The following is a 24674-nucleotide window of genomic DNA, read 5'->3' on the forward strand; positions in this document are numbered from 1 at the left end:
TGAAATTCAACAAGGAAAAATCAACTGGGAGGTTCTAGAATTAGGCATGAGTAATTCACTCACATGAATAATTCACATACAAGAGAAAAGGATCAAGAATTTACATGTTTCACGAACTGAACATGGATTAAACAAAGGCTCCTTTGCAACAGCAGGGTAACATTAAAGTGGCATTTCAGAACATCAGCAGAACCCACAAGATTCATGAAATAATCTTTCTGTTATACTTCAAGATGATAAAACTGGAGCTGTAGTAATGTACTGCATTTGGTTCTGGACGCCACATAAACGATGTGTTCCAAAAAGAAAGTACAGAGAATAGCAGTAAGTTCTGGAAAGCGTGATCTCAGGGGAAAGACTAAGCAAACTGGGAATGTTTAGCCTAGAGAAGACAGACATACCAGTCTATAAAGTCATAAAAGACTACTGAAAAGAGGAATGAATCTGGCTTCTCTGTTAGAAAGTTTTTCTTAATGTTTGATCTGACTCTTCCTAGCTGTGATTTAAACACTTCTTGCCTTGTGTGCCATGGAGATAATGAATAGTGAAGCACTAAAATGAACTGCCTAGGGGCGTTGTAGAGTCCCAGAACAAGTCAGGCAAGTGTCTGTGAAGAGCAACATTGTTAAAGATGATCTTACATGGAGAAGGGATAGCCCCATCCAAGACTGTTTTTCTATGATTGTTCCCTGCTTGCAGCATTGAAACTACCTCACATACTTTTACATCACACTATTCAATGCCATGCAGTCATACCCTGAAAGACAGGAATAGTCTCTTTTGAACAGCTTATGAACAGCTTACTATTTAAATAGAGACCAAACAGGAGAAAAGTAGAAGGAAGAGGTCAGCTCTTTTACAGAGAGAGGAGGGGCACACAAAAGTGGCCTACTCAAATCACAACAGGAGTCAAATCTCAGAGCATAGATAGAAATGTGATAGGAAACACAGCAGTAGAAATTCTGGAAGTAATCACCACTCCGTTACTTGCTGCAACCTGGAACTGGTGATTTCAAGAAACTGCTGTACCTTGTATTAAAAATGGATTGGGAGCACTCACCCAAAAAGCAGCATCACATTAAACAAGGTTGCAACAAACACCCAAACCAGAAATAATATAGCTATTTTGCAAGCAAATGTAGAGCTACATTTCTGAGTTTCAATCCAACCTCTTGACCACAAATAATTTATATTACCTTTTTAAATCTGACAAAGGCTTATACGATGAATGTTTGAAGAAGCTCACACAAGATGCACAGGAAACTGCTATAAAACCCACCGATATTCTCAGTTGCTTTCAGCACCTGGTACTTGAGAAGAGAAACTATTTAACTGTTTTCTCCTCATCATTATTACTCAAACTGTTAAATGGCAGGAAATAAAACTACTTAAGAATCTCCGAGGAGTTTGAAAAGGTAACAGTGAAAAGATAGCATAATTATGCATGAGTGCTAAGAGGTATCACTAATAACATTCTCTTAAATGAGCTACCTGATCAGATTCTTAATACATGGAACTCTGTTCCTGCCCAAGGCCCTCCTCCTCGTTGGTGGATTAAATACGTCAGTGAACACTGTATGTATTAAACAAATCTCAGATTCTTTCCTGATTCCGACAGTCATGTGATGGTCATTTTTACTTTTCATCTATCCTCCAACTTTGACAAATTGGTGAATGTAAACTGGGTATGTGAAAATGGGTAACATCAGGAAAATTAACTGAAATCCGAGAATTACTTCAAAACATACACTCCTATATTTAAAACCCTCAAGTAAAATAAAATACTGTAAGCTTGTGCACAAAAGAGGAAGAAATTATTTGTGGTTTTGTGGAAGCACTAAAATAAGACTCAGCGTCCATTGTTCTAAGCATCAAGCTACATTAAAATGCAGTCTCTGCCCCAGTGAGCTAAGTTAGTAACTTGTGTGTACTACAAAAGGCTTTGTTGCATTGTTACAACTATTATTCATGGTCAAAACTCCCTAGCCACTATCATAACCACATATGCCAAGGATAAATTTGACAAGGTCAAAAAATAGTCTCTGTTTAGAAGAGACATTATCATACAGACTAACATTGTTATTTATAACATTTTATGTTCCTTGTCTTTACGTTAGGTTTTAACTATGTTACATAGATTCAGCTAATGCTTCTCTACCTGAAGTCACATCAGCTTCCTATTTGTTTATTATTATGGCCATTCCACATAACAACGGGTTGTTCCAATGCAGAATCACAATTAATATTAACTGACGGCATATCAGTTGGACAGCAAATTAAAGGTTAACCTGTGTCTGTTTTTTATTTTTATCTAGCAAAGAATAGCCTTTCTACTAAGATAATTTAACTTCTACTCTTTACCCTGGTAGCTTTCTAAAATATAAAATATAGAAAATATAAAATACAAAATATGAAATATAAGTTGGGTCTTCCATATCCTTACAAGATAACTTTTTTGGAATCTCAGACTTCATCTACCTAGAAACACCCAGGAAAAGAAAGATGACTAATGATGTAAAACTAATGTGCAAAAGTTTGAAAAGCTCATTAAACCCATGCATGGACATACTCATTCAAAATTCAATCTTGCTGTAGCTGACATAAATCAAGATCACAGTCAGACAATTGCTTTGGCTGCTGCTACCTCAGATTCAGAGGTCACTCCAGCATTGAGTGACCTCACCTCTGCAGGTTTCACTGGATTGGGAGTCATCAGTGAAACTATTCTGTAAAATGATCCATGGTGAAACAAAGCAAAAATCATGGAACACAGACAAAGGAACCCCAAGAACCTTTTACTAGTAAATCAAACCGAAGTTGTAGCTGGTAACTAATCAGCAAAGTTTAGGCATGGAACTATGTGTTGTTCTCCTACCCTGGCAGCTGAACACCTGAGAAGAAGGAGATACAGCAATGTGATGCTGTTAAAAAACAAAAGCAAACTGTTCTCAGGTGTCTTGACAGCATGTGAAAGCTCCTCGTGTTACTCAGAAACACGAAGAACTCACTTAAGGCACTCACCAGATCCGGACACACCACTTGAAGAGGTGAACAAAGTGGAAATCATGTCAGAGAGGAAAAAAAAAAAAAAAATACAAGAGGTTTAAAAAATATAACCTTGGGGAAAACATGAATGAGCTGCCTCACACAAACCAGGAAAGAGAACACTGTAGATGAGCTCTATGTATATGTTATATATGTAAAAACTTGCTATAGACAATATGGTGATCAACTACCTTAATGCATCACTAACTATATAGCCAAAAACCTTTTCCTAAATCGAGGCTCTATCTTCCTTATTCAAAATGGAATTATTTCTTTTCCTCCTCTCAGTGGGCATGGAGAACTAAGCAAGACTGTAGCAAGTATTTCAAAACTTCTGGTGAAGGGAAATTGGGACAAACATCTGTCAAAAGTACCCTAGATATAAGTGAACAAAGGTGAGGGTGTAGACTAGATAAAACTGGTTGAGATCCCCTTGGGGATACAGATATAAGATCAATTTTTCTCGTTTAATTTGTACTGTAAATTCCAGTCAGTGAATATTGTGTGTTTTAGGTGATGGTCAGGAAGTATGGTTTTATCAAAACAGAGAACTACTTTTAAAAAATTTATCTCTCACCTTCACCCTTATCACTCTCAATACAACTGAATTCAAGTCTTGTAGCAAAAGTCCTGTTTATCTTAAAAAGCAAATAAAAGTAATTTTGGTAATAATAGGTGTTTAATAATACACAAAGCCTTAGATTACAATTTCTCAGTCTTTTTACCATCAAGTTTTATTAGTGAGAGAATTAGTAAAAATACCCATTTTAGCATCACGCAACATAATATCTGATGTAGCAAACAGCATGAGAAACAACATTAAAAAGCACTGCAATTTAAAGCTTATTTTCATAAGTAGATTTAGCATTTAAAACTTCAATGCTTTAGTAAGGCAACAGGACTAAGACTTCTGAAGTGCATGTCACTTTTGAAAATAGAACAGAAACTCTCTCAAAAATGCTACCCTTCCAATTAAATGGAAGGGAAGGACCACAAGTTGTTATTCCAGTGGAGCTAAGCTTACTGTGGCAGTAATGCAATATTTTTAGAGGAAACAATATAGCCCATGCCAAATTTATTAGTATACATCAGTGCTTGGAAGTTAACTTAATGACAAATTTGCAGCTCACTGTGAAAAGAAAGGGTCATCCTGCAAAGTAGCAATCAGGTTCCACACTAAATCTTTACAAAGTAGTGCTCAATACCAAATACATCTAGAGATGCCAAACAAGCTTCATAAACTCCACTCATAGATTCACCCACTCTGTGAACATCTTCACAGGATATCGTAAGCTCGCCCATGAAAAAAATGAGAATAGATGCGATTTATATAGCAACTTCATTCATTAAACTAGCTCTGGATAGTCATGTTTCAGAGTTTCATGGTGACAAAGCACAGACCTCAAACAGATGCATTAAATGTGAGCAGAAATGCAATTCTCATGATGAGAGAAGGAAGAATGTTGCAATGAGATGTGGGGAACAAGCCTTTTTCTAGGGAAGTAAATGCTATGTGAAAGTAAGTGTTTTACATTCTTGAGGACAATATGCAAAAGAGTGAAACAGTTTCGAACACCATTGTTTCTGATGGCAGATGGTTCCCTTTTGGCTGAACAGTGGTAAAGGTTCTTAATCAGGTCTACTAGTACAGTGAACCTTCACATTGCTGAAAGAGAAGCATCACTCCATTAAAAGCAAGTTCATAAGCAAGTGTTAATCCCCATGCAATGCAGCATTCATCATTTTTCATGCAAGTGCTCATTCCAAGAGGATTATCACTTCCCCATCCTGCCCTCTGGCTGACTACACAGGGCAGAGAAATTCTTTATTCCATATGGAAGGGGAGAGGGAGGTTGGAGGAAGCTGTGATCTCTAGCTTCCAGTTTTGCTGTAGCTACTCCAAGTTGAAAGTGGGAAAGAGCACAGGCCAATGTTGCAGCAGTTGCTCTTCAATGAGAGTACAGATATGGCTTCCCAGAAGCTGGCTAGCAATTAGTAACACATGTCATACTACAAAGATGGGAGGAGGGAGGCGGGGGTGCAAGCACTCTTTGCTAATATCTGTACAGAGCCTACCAACCCACCCGCCTGAATGGTCAGATGCACCTTTGATTTGTTCACACACAGAGTATTTCATTTAAGCTTGATTAAAGTGATTCTATTTGAAATGCCTCAGATATTAATAAAGTGACACAAATCAAGTACTGTAAGCACAGTTCTACAGCTAAGATCTGTGAGTATATAAATCCAACTTGTGCAAGTTCATGAAATTTGAGCTGCCTTTCCTAATTAGATATGCACTTGTCTAAAGAACTGCCCTTTGAGGTGTAAAGAGCTTAGAAAAGAACATATTTTAGGTGGAATAAGTTACAGGATACTTTTGCTTTCCTTTGGGGCATAACATCCTCACCTCTATACTCACGTCTTTCTGTGCAGAACAGTTACAGACTATGTAGAGCTCACCTGGGTGCTCTTATACAACAGATCTACTCATGCAACAATGTAATTGTAGGCAAAAACATGTAAAGACAGAAGTTCTAGACTAAATGGTATATCAAACCCATCACAATCAGAATATTATTTTGTAACATGCCACACATATATAAAGTCAAAAGCACTGCATATACAAAAGCAGCTAATAATGCTGACAATTTGTATCTACCATCCTACGTAGCTCCTTAGAAATAAATGCTGCAACAAAAACTAGATTACATGAATGACATCTAGTGGACATACCCTTCCATAACAAGTAACATTTTCCAACCAAAACTGTCACAAGCTTCACGTAGTAAAAGCAAGCACCTGAACATTAATAAAACAATGGTAAGAATTTTCCTCTTTTTTTTATTTATTCTTTTTTCTGTCTTCATAAAGTTAATATTATCATGTGAACATGCCTTAATCTCTCCTGTGCCCCAAGAGTGAATATTATTCACCATAAATCACCAGATCCTTAAATTCCTAAAAAATATAGCTTTAAAAGATTGTGAACACTGCCAAAGTCAGTGGCATTTCAGTACTCAGTCAGTACTCATTTCAGTCACTTAAAGTAATTCCTTTGTGTTTCATTCCCCATTACTGACCTGAAAGAGCTGATTTGCCCTGGTTGTACAAAACTTTGCACAAGGGATTGTGGTGTTTTATTAGGGTTTCTAGCTATGAATGCAATACAAATCGCTATTTATATACACAGGATGATTATGTCAGGAGTCACTGAGTGATACTGCTGCACACAGATTTCTGAATTCTCTTTCACACTGTTTGAACATGTTTAGCTTTTGAGTGGCTGCACTGTATACGACAACTATAAAACATATTTTCAGAAAAGGAAAAACAAAGTTCATTCTTCTGCCCTGGATCCGATAAGCAGATTAGAGGAAAGCAGTGATCCAGTTGCAGTCAATATCTCCTCTACAAGCCCACAGATCCTACTTTTATCCCTTTCCAGCGAGCTACAATTCGAAAAGCAATCTACTGATCAGGGCTCTGTTATGCTGCCCTTCCTAAGAATGACAGTTTGACATGGATAAACAAATCTGTAATGTTCGGTAACCCTGCAGCGTGTTTGGAGGCTAACCATGATGCTGCAAATAATACAAACTAGATCCCTCTCCCCAGCAATGGACAAATGTGGAGGAAACAATTAACAGCATACATAAAAGACAAATATGTCCACTAAATGCCACTGAATACCAGTACACCTGTATTCTGATCCTAGTTTCATTAGAGTTCTTCTCTTGTGACCACAGACAAGTGACAGACTAATAATCTTAATGTACACCCAGTTTAAATGAGCGTAAATACATATATAAGTTCAAACACATATATAAGTACATACATAAAAATGTTTCATGACGGACACAAAGTAGTCTGTGACATTTCCCAGGAGATCAAAAATGAGACAGTCTCAATTATCAGCTATCATTCTTTAACAATAATTGTAATTATCTGTATTTGTTTTGCAAATTCAAAGTATAAAACACATAAAAAATATCTTGCAGGCATTGCTTAAAGTAGAAAGGTGCAGGAGGATTTCCTTCAGGAAAAAAAAAGTATCAGGTTTTAAATTAAAAATGCATTTCATTTCCATTTGAAAAGTTCCTGTGTACAGGTAAGAAGCTGCCTATTCTATGTGAATACAAGGTCAGCTTCTTTAAAGTGCTATCTCTGTGACAGGATAGGATATATATGAATGAAGTTATAACTACATCTCACATTATACACTGAGCACGTATCTAAAACTGCCTAAGGCAAACCTACTGATTTGGTTTCCAAACAGCTGCTCTGCCCAGGAGAGAGGCTTGACAAGTCACTGAAGGACAATCGCCAGAAAGGTATCAATATAATGTCGTCAGGTTTGAATAACTAGAATTCATTCCTCATAAATGGGCAGCTTTCTACACAGATGCCCACAGACGATTACTATACCTTTTCACTGACTAAAATGGCAAGGAAACAGAATCCCTGCTACAGCACTTCTTACCAAGCAGAGGGCCAACTGTGGTCCCTTATAATCACAATAACACCAAAATGTTTGTGCAGTCAGTAGTTAATCTAGTCATACCACAGTAAGACACTTCTGAAGAATCTAGTATGGCAATCTACAAATAGAAACTTGTGCAAAAAGAAAGAAAGAAAAAAATTCCTGCAAATGATATCCTTGTTTTCTTGTTTTACAGAATCCAGGATGACACAGGCCTTTCTGGCTTCTCTCTTTCCTGTGCCTTGTAAGGTAAAGATAGAAAGGAAGCACCTAGTTAAAAAACCAAACATGTAGGTAAGTAGTTCAAGGAGATACACTAGGCCACTAAAGTATCTGGGAGATTGAGTATTCATCATATGAGTTAAGACATGAATCTTGAGGATGGCCAAACTGCTCTTTGGAAACTGAAACTGTACAGTGGTCACACTGTACACTTTGCTGCTTGAGAGCACAAAGTTTCTATTCAGTTGATCTGTGAAAACATTTAATTTTCATGTCAAATGGGCAATACTTTCAGCAGTGATATTTCATTGCTCAGAACAACAATATAGGACAATGGGCCCCCAAGGCAGTCTAAATAGTCCAGGTGAGTATTATGTAGATGAGGTTCACAGAGTAAGAAGGGTCGTCTTGCATTTCCTGAATCTAGAACTGCCCCCTGCCAAAAAAAAAAAAAAAATCTGTATTTTATTTCTTTCCTGTGCATAAGTTCCATCTTCTTCTAGATTGATCCATTACAGAGCAGAAAGATTTTCTTCCATAACATCCATTTTGGACTTATTAAACAAGGAGAGTTTCATGCACAAAACAAAACTTTGCAAACAATCCAAGTGCTATTCTTTGTTGATCTTGATTCCAAGACACAATAACTGCAGAAGTATCCCAATAAAACCACATAAAGACAGAAAAGAAAATGACTACACATCACCATTCTTGTGTGGAATAAGCAGTTTGAAATTTCTGAACAATCGACATTATTCTGTAGCCCTCTCCACTGGAAGAAGGGGAAAAAAAAGAAAAAAAAAGAGTAATGAAAAGTTCTGTGAAATTCTCCAGAGCTGAGTTCGGAAAGTTGGTGCACATTGTGCCTTTGTATGAAAAGCATCTCTGCCACATGAATCAGGTAAGTAACAACTTACTGCATTTCTCATGTCACTTGTGTCTCATCACAGGAACAGAGTGGGCTTTTCTTTGTAAGACTCCTGGACAGGATGAAATTCCACAAGCAAAAAGTATGAGATACAGATGCTAAAAATAATGCAGAGATATTTATATCTATGACTATATTCATCTTCCTACTACCTCATACCTTTCACTTCCTTGTGAGCTTATACTTTGGTTTTCATAACACATTTCAACTGCAAGGCCTTTGGCACAGAGACAGTTTCCTCATATGAAGGAATTTTTATGCCTAGCACAACAAGAAGTTGATGCTTAAAGAATCTAAGTGATGCTCTAATATAAAAAACATTAATGTTGGGTCTGATGAGTTATGACAATGCACATGTCAGTCAACAAAAAAGATAATTGGTTAAAATAATAGTATCTTTCCTGTCTTGTGGTTTCAACTTCTGTGCAGAATGGTTGTACCCTTTCCATATTCTGAAAATACATTGAAGTATACTTGAGAAGACCCTGTGAGTCTTAGGACCAGATCTGGAACAGAAATAATATCATATTCATTGGGGGGGTGAGGGGGAGGAATATCTGTAAGAGCTTGGTTTCTCAGTTTTTAAAGAGACTTTCATCATTATGGCCCAAGAGAAAACAGCCCTATACCTTTTGCTGAAAGTTTGCCCTCTGAAAGTGCTGCCCAGTTGTCTGGGTGACTGATGGCAGGGTGATAAGCTGCTCCACAGGAAACATCCTGTAAACACGCAGGTTACAATAGACTCTCTCAGAAGAATGAATATCCATTCCGAGTGGGCCAACTGGAAGATAAAAAAGTGAACGTCTAGATCTCACGCGTGGTACAGGCAAGACAGCTACATTGCTGAAACCACAAGAATGAGGGAAGACCTTATCACCCCAAATGAAAGACAGTAATACAGCTTTACTTTTCCGCACAATTATGTAAACCGGATGCTTTTAAGCCTCTGATTTCCTCTGGATAATCATGGAGCAGCTGTAGCTAAACAAGGTGTCTCATTATAGAAACTTGTTTAAAAAAATTGCACTAATTACGTTTAAGATACAGCCCAGAACTCAAGGTTCGTATTTTAACACTTGAAACCAAGCAAATTGGAATCTGATTACATACACTATCAGAGGAATGACCTATTCAAACTACATTGCTCTGATTAAAAAGCAGATATGCTCAAAGTAGATAATTTCTCATGAAGGGTTCAGCACTCGGAAACCTATTTCTGAGTTTGGTTGATTAGAACCTAGAGTTCTTCATCTTTGTGGCACATTGCAAAGTTCACCTCCATTGAAAACCTATGGCAAACCTTTACAGACAGCTTTACAGGAACCCTGAAAGACATTGTACACTCAAAAGAAGTTCAAATCCTTTCCTTTGGGTTCTGGTGATGAGCGCACAGAACTGAAAACTCAGACATTTCAGATCATCATGCCACAAAGTCAGCACATTATCAGCAAATGAGAAAAACCTTAAAAGACTATGAAAGTCCTTGCACACCAAACTTTACATCTCTTTTATTAAGAGCTTGTTGCTCAGACCAGAAATAGATTTTCAAAGGTGCTACACATCTGATAGTTTCAGGACAGAGAAAACCCAGCTGCCCATTAATGGTCAATTTTTATGTTTTTAAATACAAGGAAAAGTAAGAAAAGTCAATCTAGAGAACACATTCATGGACAAATTATGCTGCTAGTTTTTCAGTCAAGAAGCAACAGGGAATTCAGTGAAATTACAGAGATATACTCAAAGCTAAATTTGGCCTTGTAAATAGAAAAAAAGATAGAGCCATTTGCAAAGATATTCTGAACAAAATTATTCAGTTGAAGCTCAATGAAATAAAAGCTACAATAGCATTCAGTATACACTACTGAATGTGTTAAACAGCACTAGAACACATACTGTAACAACTATAAGCAAAAAAAAGTACTATTTATGCACATAAGATGAAGATACCTTCAATAATTTTTTTTATTAGATTTTGGTCAGTACTGTAGTGTGACTCTGATCAGACTTCTGTCACACAGAAAGATGACACAAATTTTTTAGATCTTGCCTTTTTAATATCTATAAAAGGATCTCTCATGTTTACCCAGTCTTCCATGATTTAACGTAGTCTGACACTTTTTAGCAGGATTGCAGGCTCTGTATCATTTCAAAGTTGTAATTTACTACCTGTGTGAAAACTCAAAATATGGCAAATGAAAACAAAATAAAGTTGAGGACATAAGGAAAAAACCAACTGTTCGCTACCACATACTTGTTCTGAAATATATAGAAATTCAGTTTTCTGAAATATGATTTTTATTGTTTGAACAAATTATAGTTCACTTGCACAAAATATCTTGAAACAAAAAAAACCCAACTGTTTATTTGTAAAAATTAGCACTGTAATAGTCACATATTAGTTTAGTAAGCAAAAGACAGTATATTCAATAACTAGGATGAGGGATGAAAGCCAGGTTTCAGAGTTCTGTTCTAAACTATATTACAAATGAGCTACGGAAGCAACTATAAAAACAGTACAATAGCAACAGTGAGGGTTAATTCAAGTTTCTGAAGAGCTTTGCAGTCTAAGTATAGCTTACGTTTGTAAAGCGAAAAATAAACTCTAGAAAGCATAATATACTTATGGTTACAATCAGAATTATAACCATGCTGGCTGCTGGAATGTTAACAGATGAGCCATAAACACACACACATACAACTCCACCCATAGTAAATCCACCCTAATTACTGGTTTATGAACAAGAAAATTCAGATTAAAATTGTTTATAATATTGAGGTACTATTTCTAATATCTACTACAAAAACAGCATACAGAAACACAGGAACCATAGTTTAGATAGGATTTTTTTTTTTTTAAGTCATTTACAGATTGACTAATCTAGATTAAACCAGAAGATAGCTAAAACAACCTCCTCAAATTTTGTATATCTAGAGAGCTGTCTATGAAAAAAGAAACAATGTATGCTTTTCTTTTCATTTTGACTGTGGAAAAACAAAGGCTAAAGGACATAAAAGAATGCAAGTTTCAGTTATTCAGCCAAATGCAGTATGGCAAAGATAAAATGTTTTGTTTAGTCAGGTTTTTGATTTTGCTTATACAAACTTCAGACACTTCAGATCTGTTTATTACTTTCAACATACCAAAGTTCACAAAGGGTTGCACCAAAAGGTCACATCACAGAAAAACAGCAGAATGTAACTACTTGTGTAGTGGATGCCCGGTTACATTGGGTCATGCAGAGCTAGTTCTAGAAAACACGGCCATACTGCTACGCCATGCCAACCAGAGAGCAGCACAGCCATAGCTGTGCTGCACTACGCCTGAGACAAGAATACTGCAGCACCAAACTCATCCTTGCAGAAAGAGCCACAGCATCTCCCCATCGGTCTGAGACAATTTGCCATCTGTTCTAGCTAATTCATGACGAGGCAGTTGACTATGCAGTGGTATGTACTGGAAAAAGTCTCCTAGCTCAAGTAGACGTAGCTCGTACAAAAACAACTGATTTTGGTTTTAGACCTTTGGACGCCTGGCTGTGACACTAGACAGTGACAGTGTTCTGCGTAACGATGGAAGATTTTTGCTTTAGAGTTTCTATGGCCACAAGCAGCAAATCTTTAAACGTTATGATCGCCACCATCTTCACCACTGGGAGGACGACAATACATTGAGTTTCCCTCACTTTCTCTAAAAAGAAAGGAGTGGTAAAGAAACTGAGTGGTGTTTAGGTGCAGTTCTCCCAGACAAACTCTGGAAACTGTCCCTTTCAGGATTTAAAGGACTCCGGCCAGAAATTAAGAAATCCAGGCTCTGCCTAGCTAGTTGCAAACATGACTATTTGATGAGAAGTGCCAAAAATTATGAAATAAAGAATAGATTTTTTAAAATTAAATATATTCCTAAGCCTTCATAAGTTAGCATGACTTCCATCAAGAACACAAAATCATCAGCTAGGAAAGAACAAAATTTTCTTTGTTTACTGGAAGAGTTTCCCCTACTAGCCAGAAGTAAGATAAAACTTGCAGTATTTTTTTTTTTTCTGTGCTTGTTTATATGATGAAGGTCATGTTATTTTAAGGAATTTCAACCCTTCATTAGATGTAGCAGACTATGAATTCTGCTGGGGAGATCTGAGATCTGGTTAATTCCTTTTGCCAACCTGTTGTCTCACTGAGCCACAGTGATTTGTAGCAAAATCAATAGAAAATGACAAATACGTAGAACTCCCAGATCTTCATTGTCATTTAGATTGTCCTTGTAGACTCACCAGATAAAAATACCAAAATTCAGAGGCAAAAGATTTTACCCCTTTAAAAAAAAAAAGGTTTCTCTGTCAGGTGAAAACCAATCAAGTCATCATGCTAGCTTTAAAGTCATCCAATTTCAGCAAACACCTTTGATCTATTTCAGTGTTCTGTTACTAATCTACTGCTGATGAAGAAATATGCAAAATGCAGAAATGACAATGAACAACAGAACCTTGTCCTACCTAGACACAGACACATTACAGACTACAGCAGGTCATGGGGAAAGTATGTCAGTTCTCAATCTCATAATACACAAAATCATGAATTCCAAGAGCAAAAAAACCTAATGCTTTCTGCTTACCTGATACGGAACAATACTCCCATGAGCAGTACCCCAGCGTTTTGCTTCAATTTTGCAATTAAGGTAATTAGCTGCTACATGAGTGAGACATGCAACCTGGAAATGGAGAAAAAGTAAAGTATTCAGGAAAGCTGAAACTTCATTGACACCCTCTCTGAGTTTTCTGTCTGTTTATATGTGCTTCAGATACATAAGTTAAAATATTTGTGTCACAGAAGAATCCTTTATATATTACATATTATGTACACTTTTTTAATATGAAAAAAATCAGGCTACATCTATATCATGGAAGTGCTTGTATAAGTACAACTCAATAAATTAAAAAAATAATACATGTCCTATAACACTAGTAATGCTAGACAAATCTAGCATTAAACTACCCTAAGAGATAAGACAGTATTACCCTAAATATTTTGCAGAATGGTCAACTGCAGCAAAGAAGAAAAAAAAAAAAATCAGTGTTGTCCAAAGTCTAGTGGGAAGCATGATGGATTTGTGGGATAGAACTCACCATTTCCTGAACCTCAATCCCATGCTTAAATCACAAAGGCCTTTTCTCAGTTACAAGATTATCTTTCTGTTTTCTCCTATGCTTCTCATTTTACATGTCCAAGCTATGGAAAATACTTCTGAATTCTTCAGCTCCCCACATGCTCTGTAATACTAATTAAGTGGTAAGCCTTGATAAATCATCTGCCATTAGAAGATAAGGAGAGATTTATCAAGTTATTAGTCAGACAGACAAAACTGGAAAAAGATTAATTTTGTGAAAAATATGGCACGCTAATTTAGTAACCATAATTTGAGGGGATAAATATATACTTTGTAAGCATGAATATATCTTAGGAAAAAGAAGTGAACATTTATGATGCAGTAATGCATGAAAATCAGTGGTTCTGTTATACGCAATGGCAGATTCTTTATTCTTATTTCTTCAAGAAAATATAGTGTGCGACTATATCTGAAGCCAAGTAACACAATAAAGTATCAGTTAGCATGCAGGTTATCACTAATTCACCAGACACAACATATTTGTTTTATGCTGTTAACTAGTTGTGCCAGTAAGTGCAACTGCTTGCCTAAACAATAGGCTATGTGACCATTTTTTTCCAAAAATATTATTTTCTTCATATTTCTCCCCTAGATGGAAGAAATTTGCTATGAAGATCCAAGTGTTTACACTATTCTGTGCCTATTAATCAGTCTAATCTACATCAAAACATGCAGTAATTAATTCAGAGTCCACCATTCACATTCCAATATGTGAATTATATCAGAATTTCTAGAAAAAGAATGCCATTTCATTTTCTTCTCCTTTCTCTATACATGCTGAAAAGGCAATGTGAATGTGTCACTTCCACATTTAAAGCAAATATTTAACTGTAAATCATGGATACAGTGATTTAGTCCAGCAGAAAACCTAGGAAAATATACAGCAAATAAGAATTTAACTGCTGCCAAAAAATATATCCCTATGTACTAACTACAAATACAATGCCTTATTCCTGAGTACTGTTGGAAAACACTTTGTAGTTGGATTTCAGCTGCAGCTTATTATAGCCCAGTGTCACTTCATTCAGCTAAAATGTTGAACAATGTCTAGTCTGTCCTTCAATCCCCAGGAAAATCTCAGCAATTAAGGAAATGGATCTGGGAGTATGTAGAAAGGGCTTTTTCTTCTGGTTTGCAACTTTCCTCAGCAACACAGAATGAAACACACCGTTATTACAGAGAGACTTTAATGAGTCACAAAAGTGTATTATTTTGTTATTATTAACATTTTGTTATTATTTTGTATTATTAACACACACCCTAGACCCATCGTTCCTGTCATTTTTCAATTTGGGGTCACGCTCCACAGCGATATTTTTTCTACCACAGCAAATGGTTACGCAATGATGATGAAATATTAATCATTAGATATTCTTCTGTATTTGTGTGTAACACTACACAGCTGCTGTATTCCACATAAATTTCACTGACAGGTGACATGCATCCACTACAATGGGCTTTTACTGTTAAAGACACAAGAATGCCCTCTGTGATACCTGCATTTAACTTTTCACACTTCTGGAAGGAAACGCTATACCAAACTTAACTCTGGGAAAGACATAGTGAATTAAAACCTAGTGAAACAGAAATCCTAAAATATTGATATTGAATATAATGGAGCCAAGAGTTCATTCCTTTTATTTATTCATATTCTATGCTGTAGAAATAGGGCTATGAGTTTCATAAACAAAATTCTTCACAAGAAGTTTCACAAGAAAACTTCTATCCTTAAAAAAAATAAATCTTTTTAACAGTGTTGCAAATTGCTTCAGCTTTCTTGATGAGATGAATATAATTCTTTCAATGGTGGAAAACACACACGTCTAGATTTCTCCAAAGCACTTGTTCACAGTACCACAGGAAAAAAAGAATTGAAACATAATACTCACTAGATATCGGAATTGCAACACTAAAGCTTCTGCTCAAAGACTTGTTTCAGTAGCAATAGACAGCAAATGCCAGTAATGTCAGAAGCTTAGTAAAGACAGCAATTTTGGAACTAAAGTTGCTTAGACTATACCAAGGCCTCAGTTCAACATGATATGTAGTCTGAAGAATAATTTCATTTCAGTCAATGTACTGATCACTTGCTTGAATGCATATGCCTATGTATCCTGCTGAAACTGGTTTAACTTATTATTGTTTTTTCAATAAATCATGAAGGAAAAAGGCTTTTGGTTCCCTTTGACTTCCTTGTCTGAGTTGGGTACCTTGTTCATAGCCAAATCAGCCGGCCAAAAAGAATTAGTAGTAGTAGTAGTAGTAGTAGTAGTATCATCCTCCTCCTCCTCCAAATAAACTTATATTGACCACATCAAAGTAAATATTTCAGTACTTTGTGTTTTACATATAAACACACTTAGTTGAGTGAACCCTGTGGCCTTTTGCCCCTTTCATCATAACTCCCTGATTAATTCGGCAGACTTAAAAGACAATTCTATTTCTACTGTCCCATGAAACTGTTATAGACAGTCCCAGGACTACTGTGCTTTTCCCTTTCCTCTCTTCCTGGCTGTGTTCATTCTCTCTGGTCTCTCCAAAGATTTACTCTCACTAAAAATGCACTATCCAAAAAAAAAAAAAAATCTTTCAGCATATACATTTTATGTCCTTAATAAAGAACACAAAGAATTTGTCTACCTATACCTTATGGTTGTTAAGCAAACTGCTGAACTATCAGCGTAAAAAAAGATATCCCACCTGAACATTTCTGCAGACATATCCCCTAGAAAAAATGTTTTTAACAAAGTAAGTCTATTTCTCCAAATTCCCCTGTAATTCAAGACTCAGTTAGGACCTCACTGCTAGAGACACTTCTTGCAGTAGGAGTATCTATGGTACAATCAAGCTCTCAAAATGAAGTTTGGGTACATCTGTATTACATATTCAGTTAAGTATTTTTAAACCTATGTTTAAAACTGCTTTCCTGAAACCTTATAGACCCATTTCTTTTCTCTTTAATTAAGAACTAATCCTCAAAAGTAACCTTTGGACTTGTAACATTAAAGCAGATGTAATACAATGATACAGACATCTCTGTATTCATTTACTTGCAGAGACAGATCTATGCACTGTAAATATGTATTATCAAATATCTACAGATAAGCGTTTCTTTATTTCACATCAGTAAAGGGAACACACACTTCAACATTCCTTTCTGATATTACTGTTGACGGCCAAATCACGTATTTGCATTACATACTTACTTAAACCAGAACAAAAAGAGAGCTGCATTAAGGTCTGAAAAGTTATGCTCAGCTTATGATGGAATCAGACAGATGGGAAACAAGATATTAAAAGCCACAAGGTGAGCAGACAAAGAGAAGAGACAGAATTTCAAAAGATTTTTTTCAAGATAACACATCAAACATAATTTATTACAATGAGTTCACTGAGTCAATCAATCATTTACATGCAAGTTCAACAAGTGTATATGAATAACAAAAGAAGACAGGTAACTGGACAGAGGAGAAAATAACATTTTAATTATATTCTTTACTTTCTTCTCCCTCCAATTTTGTGTCCACTTCCCTGCCACGTATCTTAACAAGGCTTTGACTCTTAGCCAAGTTAATTTTTTTTTTCTCATTCTTTGTTTACTTTTTCTTAAAGTAGGCATGCAGACTGTCTTTTAGGAGCTTTGAGAGACAGGCATTTTACAGCAGAACAGATAACTTATTTTACACTATACTACTGACCTAGTAACCCAAATATTAATTTATAACTATGTAGAAAAAATCATCCTGGTAAATTTCATTGCATTCTGTTGTGCAAAGGCCAATAATCTTCCACTTACACCTTTCCATACTTCTGGTGACATGGAAAAAAGATCTTTACATAAGAAATATTTGAACATAAGACCACAATCCTCATTTGGTGTACACTAACAAAGCTCTCAAAATCACTGATCCTGTGCTGGTATTTACCTAATGACTGATTTTACTTTTTTACATGTTTTCCCCTTTCCATGTTGCAATAAATAGTTTGACATTAATAAATCAACATTCAAGTTTGATTAATTTTGCTTTTGCAGTTACCCCCATCCCCCTTCCCATTTGTATATTTGTATTGAAGCTGCTTTCATGGACATGTGCATGGGGTGACCCTCGGCTCTTGTTTCTTGAGTGTTTTTTTCATTAAAAAAAACAACCATCAAAACCAAAAACCTCTATTTCTACCAAGAAAACCCCACTCCATTTAGAAGAAAACTCCACTCTTCCAGTTGAAGTCTAATTACATTTAGCCACAAGGGTTAATGAGAGTAGAAATAGGTTCTTACTAGTCTGCAATCACCTCACTGCTGCCATAGACAGTGCACGCATGTTTTATGTTACATGCTAAGCATGGACCCAACTGGTTCAGGACATGGTACTGCACCGCAATGAACGGTGCTGTTCCACCAGTTTTTAGGCAGGTAACTGTGTTTCAAACTCCTGCATGAATGAACTGGGCAGCAGGAACCACAGCCTTGCACAGAGGCAAGAAAGCTGCCACAATTCAAGGCAGCCCATTCCACAGGGGGCCAGCAGGAAGCCACAGCCTTCCCAGGAGCTATCAATGAACATACCCTTATGTCTGGGCACGTAAGGGCCTCCCATCCAGCCTGGAGTTGAGAGCTCTGCAGGAGCTAAAAATCAGCTCAAGAGTCCCACACACCCATAGGCCAGGCAGACATCACCACCTGCAAGTATGCAGCAAAGTCACTGCCCACAAAGGAGCAAAATTTTATAAATTCATCAGTGGTGTCCCTACATCTGTGCAAAGCAGCAGGTCTGACCTTCTCCTCAATTCACAACTGTTGTCCCGTAATCCCTCTCCACATAGTTTTTTCCCTTCCCTTCAAGAGCCAGTAGTACTGTAGCTGCTTTCAACCAGTGCTTTGCAGACCAGCAAATTCCACGAATGACTTTGAAGAGGTCTGCAAAAGCTAACTAAAGAAGCAAGACTACTATCACGTAGGCCAAGGCTTACTACTAAAGAGTCTACAGCCCCTTTAGAAAATGTCAGTAGTCACGTTATGAACACCGTACTCTGGGGTAAAAAGTGGTTTCTTCCCAGTGACGCTGACTTCTTTTAATGTGAACCTCCAGGAAGTGATCATGAATTCACCCTTCACAAAAAACTCCTGGCATTGAAGCATCAGCAAATGCTGTAATCCCAGCCACAAATACAATCTTGTAAAGATAAAAATCAAAGCCTTAATGACAAATAACTACAATTTTGGAACAGGTCTCATATTAGGTCCTATTTTAGGGCCTTCCAACCAGACACTTAAGCAGGTATCCAACTCTATGCCAGTAATCACATGCAGCATGTGGGACTTGCTGATTCAAGTTAGCCACTTGATCAAATAGCACACAACAAATCACACAGTCACAGAAATTATGTGCTAGGAGGTGCTTAATGAACTAGAAACAATAAAAAATACATGCAATGAGAAAAACAAAGGTAATGTATTTGAAAACCCTATCTTGAACACGGATTCTCGGAGGGGAAGAAAGCTAAAGAGAGCAAAACAGACTTTAAAGCGCACAATTGTGGAGACACTTTTTTAGTGTGAAAATGATGTCTGAAAACAACTTTTGCTTTATTAAAAAAAAATAAAGTTTAGACTACACAAATATAGAGAAACAGAGGCATCTTCAAAAACACAAGACATTTGCGTAGCAGAGAACTGCTGAGTTCAGTGAAATGCAACAACAACAAAAAGAACTGATCTACAAATTATTTTTTTTTTTTTTTAATGAGCTATTTAGAGCTTATAAAAGACCAGAATGAACACTTCTGTGCTTCCCACAGCATGGAGATCATCTCCTGATTAAGATTCAATTAGTATTAACAATAGCAAAGATTGATGCAACTCACAGATGTAAGATGTGAAATTTCAAAAATATGTATTATTCAGCACACAGTTTCAAGAGAAAGTAAACGTTAAGTGGACTCCTCTCTCTCCTCAGTCTCCACTTTAAAAAAAACCAAAAAACAAACCTACACACACTCAGATGAATTTTAGGTGAAGGATCAGAAATAAAAATCCTGACCATAGAAACTATTAGAGAGCACTGGCATGAAAGAGGGGAAAAAAAAAATTCTTTTACATGAGCTCCAGCTGAAGAAAGCAACATTTTAAAATTAAGAATAAATTACATTTTCTCGATTAAAATAGAATACTAATAAACTTTTTCTGAAAGTGTTAAAAAACATACTACTTCAACCACTGAAAAATTCCTGTTTCAGCTTCATAACAACACAGGAACAGCTCTAAGGAATGCATCACTTCAAAAAAAAAACTATTAAAAAGAATATTAAGGTTAAAAAACCCAAGAACTCCAAAATTAGTCTGTAAACTGTGCAAGATCTTGGTGCACTTATATACAAACCTTAATCATATGGTCTGATACTATTTTTCTATCAAACTTCTGACTCATTTAATTAGTAGGTACTTATTGAATGTTTACTTTTATCTTATTCAGGAACACACAGCCTGAACACTCCACCGAATCTCCCAGAGAGTCCCTACCAGCCTTTATGCAGATCATATGTTGTACACATTGCACCTTCTGTCACCCTGAGTTCCTTTCAAAACACAGTTCCCTGAAACAAGGGTGATTCATCTGCCAGATTTCAAATTTCCACTCCAAAGAACGAAGGCACCGGGGGGGGAGGAAAAAAAAAAGCCCATCAATGTTTTTTCCCATAACTTGTTCCTGGAAACAGATGAATCATTTTAATAGTAACTGTGAAAACAAATCACTTTTTGGCACTTCCATGACATGGAAAATTCAGCCAAAACAGTTAAATCTTTGCCAAAGTTATAAAAACTAAAATCAGACTCTGATAACAGACATATCATACAACCTTAACTATAAATGACACTTCTACAATCATTTCCTCAAGCCTCCATCTCCTCTGAAGAAAGAGTATATATCCACTGAAATACTAAATGCATTATGCTCTGTATTTTCACACAGCTTTGCTAAGTCCAGGCAAAATTCAACTTACAAAAGTTTCTTCTCCTACATTTTAGGTTTTTTAATACTATAACACATTTTCTTATATTATTCCTTAATTATGGCCTTTTCCACTATGCATTTAATATGAATTACAACTTATCTGTTTTTTAATTCTATGTAATGATTTCATTGATTGTTTAGAAAATAGCACAGGAGTGGCTTCTATTCATGCAAAGAACTACAAGCATACTTGCAAAACAGAACAATTTGAGTTTAAAAACGGTAGCTATATTTGACAGCTGAGAATGAAAAGAGCAAAACATACAAATAAAATCCAGACAAACAGATTTTGCTCATATAAAAATTAATTACCTGTGAGGACAGGCATCAGAATAACTATAGCAATTTTTCTTATTATTTGTAATAGGGTAGTATCCAGAGGCTCCAATTTGGATGCTACATACACTTTGTGAAGGATTCTATTGTTTTATTTAATCAGTAATAAGGATGCTTTTCCATGGAAAGCTGCCAACATCCAAAAGAAGCTGTATTAAGGCACTTTTCACTTTTGATCTTATGATTAGAAACAGTGCCATTTACAATGAAAATATGCATACACCTAGCCATTTGCAGCACTCATCTTTTTGTCTCCGCATTTATCAGCATTAATACTTGCACAGAAAAAAGTATATCTTAAGTATGTTTGTCTGCTCCTGACAATGTCATTTTCATCTTATCGGTGGAGAATTATCCCTCCACAAAAATAATAGTAATTTCAACAGCTTGTGCTGCAGCAGTTCAAGCAGGTAGGTTTTTAGATTTTTCGTTTGATACATGGGGAGGCACGTACAGAAACGAGCCATGTCTATTTGGCTGGGTGAGAAACATGCAAATATTCCACCCCTGTTATCACAGCCAAATCTCCTCTGGTCAGAACAGTCTTATCTCAACAGAACGCTGGCATTAGTTGTAACACTGAAAAATCTCTGGACACTGCCCATTAAGTGCTTATGTGCTAATGCACTACAGGGATGACACAAGAAACAAACCCATGCAATTGAATGAAATGTTTGAAATGGGATGTTTTACAATGCACAAGATGGCATTTCTGTGCCTCTGCAGCGTTAATGAACACCCACCATTCAGTCATCCACAATGCTTTTTTGAGCACTTTAATGCTGTCCGCAATGCAGATGTGGTTCGTCTACTGAGCTGTTAAACAGCATACAAGTCAGAGAAACGTAGTCCAAAGTTCTATTTGATTTGAAAAAATAAATTGGTTAGTATTATCAATGAGTCTGGAGTCAAAATACGGCATTTCTGCCTGATAATGCATTTTGAATAGTGACAACAAATTTGTAAATTATTCTCTGGAGAAGGAAGTTTTCCCTTAATCGATCTACAAAAATATTTAAATAGTTCCACAAAAAACTAAAATGTTACATTACAGAGTAAGCTTGAATGAAAATAATGTCATGTAATTTTTTATCAGAGGAATCTGGTACTACAAATATTCATTCCAAAGAAGGCAAAGCATTTTTACAAATAACTGAACTCTCACTTTTAGATAGAGCTTAATGGATACCTGTTTTCGAAGACATAAACCAGAGTCTCAACACTTTTTTTTTTTATAGCTTTCACTATAATATAATACATAACTAAGGAATTATGACCTCTGGCCTAATCACATGTCACTACTCTAAAGAATTTGCAATTTAATTGATGAGACAGAAACAATACAGTGCTGAATAACACAAACATGAAGAAACACAGAGTCATGGCAGCAGAACTCCATCCGACCAAAAAGAAGTCATTAGACCTAATTTGTTTCAGCATCATCCTTTACTTCACCTTTTTTATAAGTTATAATCTACAGAGAAATTTCAATCAGAGCAATCTGAGACGATCAAACCAAGCACTGTTAAAACCTTAGCTAGCGTTCCATCAGCATACCCAAAAATGACATACTTGTTAAGGTTTATTAGATTTCCAGAGGTTCAACAGCACATAGAAATCAGTTGTTTTGCTAACTTAAAATTTTCCATGACATAAAATTGAAACCTCTTCCATCAAGTTACAACCCTTTTCCCTGCTGTTTACATAAATAAATAGCGCATAAGGTGTTGAAAGGCCCTACCCAAATTTGACCAATTTACAGAATGACTTCTGAAGGCTTCCATGAGTTTAGAGGGAGGGGTGAGCTTTTGGGGTACACTAAAAGTGCTTATTCTGCTACCAGTTGCTTAAATCATTCCCACTTCTTTTGAACTACCCAGGTTATCCTCCTTCTCCTAATACTTAGCATGATCCTGAAATATGATCTGCTGGTAATGAACGACAACAAACATCTTGATTCCATTTCCAGAATTACACCCTTATTCAAAGGTCATCTAAATAATAAACTCATTAAAAGAAATGTCTTCCTTTGTCTTCAAACTCTATCCCCTACCCACTCCAGATAGCCATTTCATTTTTTTCTATGTATTGAAGGGGCGTATTTTTTCTATCTCCTTCCTAGACTTTCTCTAATTCATGACAGAGGTAGCTCAACACAGGAAAATGAAGCTGCAACAGTCAGGCTTAGTTTCATTCAAGAACAATAGTAGCAAAGACAAAAAGGCACAGAATTTAGTCAGATAGCAGCTAGAGAAAAAAATCCCTTGCAACCTGGGTATGTACTCTGTTTACAGAGTAAAGCAAGCCACTAAATAAACCCAAGATCCAGTTGGAGTACCATCTACCAACGACTTTTTGCATAACTAATCATTAGAAATCACAACACACATTCCACAGAGGCCAATATTAAATTGAGTTACTGTCATGTTAGTATGGTCTTCTGGTCTATTCAATAAAATTCTGGCTACTTCAAACCCCGAGGGATAAGTTCTGTTCTTAGTTATACTGATGTCCTCAATGGAAATTATCAAGAATAGTAGCCAAGAAAAGTGTTTAATGCACAGTATATATTTAAAGAAATGTTCACATTAATTCAGATTTTATTACCTTTCCATATCAGAGCTATGCAGTGAAAAAGACAATGTCTCCATATAGTGCATACAAAATTTTTTATCATGATGGAGATTAAGAATACAATGTTTTGCAAACATGATGCTTTATAAGCATGTAAAAAAGAACTGCTTATTCAAACCATACCCAAAACAAGACAACTGTATAACAGTCCTCCTAGCTGGCCTCCGAAATCACCAGCAGCAATGACCTCTAAAAAAGCAGATTTTCTTTCTGTATTCAGCCAACTCGCAACTCTCAGTTAGCAAGCAGAGAAGCAACAAGATACAGTCAAGACACCTGAACAGTATTTGAGTTCCAAGACTGATATTTCTCACAAAACTTATGGCTCAGGGATCCTGTGATGCCATATATATCTTACAGGCAGTATGTAATTGTTAACAGTTTCACCTATACTCAATAATTTGTAAAAGACATGTCATGAAAGCCCTGAATCGAGAGCACTAAAAGCACCTTAAAATCTATTGAATCTATTAAAGCCTTAAACACAATCATCTTGGGAAAAAGTGATGCAGAAACAAAAACTAATAGTTTCTAAACCTCACCATTATCTCAGTAAACTAACTGCCAAACTAAAGCACAAAGATGGAATATAGAAAATAATTTATACCAATTTGCTAGGTTTTTCTAGGGTCACTTCAAAATTTTGAGAAGATTAAGAGTTTGCTATGGCAAATACAGACTAAAACATAGTCATCAGAAGCAGAGAAGTGTCTGATGAACAATCATATAATACAAACAATATTAACCACATTATCCTGTCTGTGGAATCTGGGAAAAAAATACACTCCAAAATTGCAGAAATGTTAAATGTAAAATACTTCTTGCAGATTTTCAATCCAAGAGAAACCAACT

The 24674-nt window shown here is 36.2% G+C and overlaps 1 protein-coding gene across 5 annotated transcripts in view; it reads right to left on the reverse strand.

Moving 5' to 3' along the window:
* SUGCT (succinyl-CoA:glutarate-CoA transferase) overlaps positions 1 to 24674 on the reverse strand; it is a 338149-nt gene that overhangs the window by 263853 nt on the left and 49622 nt on the right. For 4 of the 5 annotated variants that reach the window (XM_076332284.1, XM_076332285.1, XM_076332287.1 and 1 more), the window contains exon 9: positions 13288 to 13383. The exons of the other annotated variant lie outside the window; for it this stretch is intronic. In XM_076332284.1, the coding sequence (XP_076188399.1) occupies positions 13288 to 13383 (96 nt within the window). The remainder of the gene's footprint in view (positions 1 to 13287; positions 13384 to 24674) is intronic. 5 annotated transcript variants of the gene reach the window in all.

Source organism: Aptenodytes patagonicus, chromosome 2, assembly GCF_965638725.1.
Source record: "Aptenodytes patagonicus chromosome 2, bAptPat1.pri.cur, whole genome shotgun sequence".
NCBI classification, from domain to species: domain Eukaryota; kingdom Metazoa; phylum Chordata; class Aves; order Sphenisciformes; family Spheniscidae; genus Aptenodytes; species Aptenodytes patagonicus.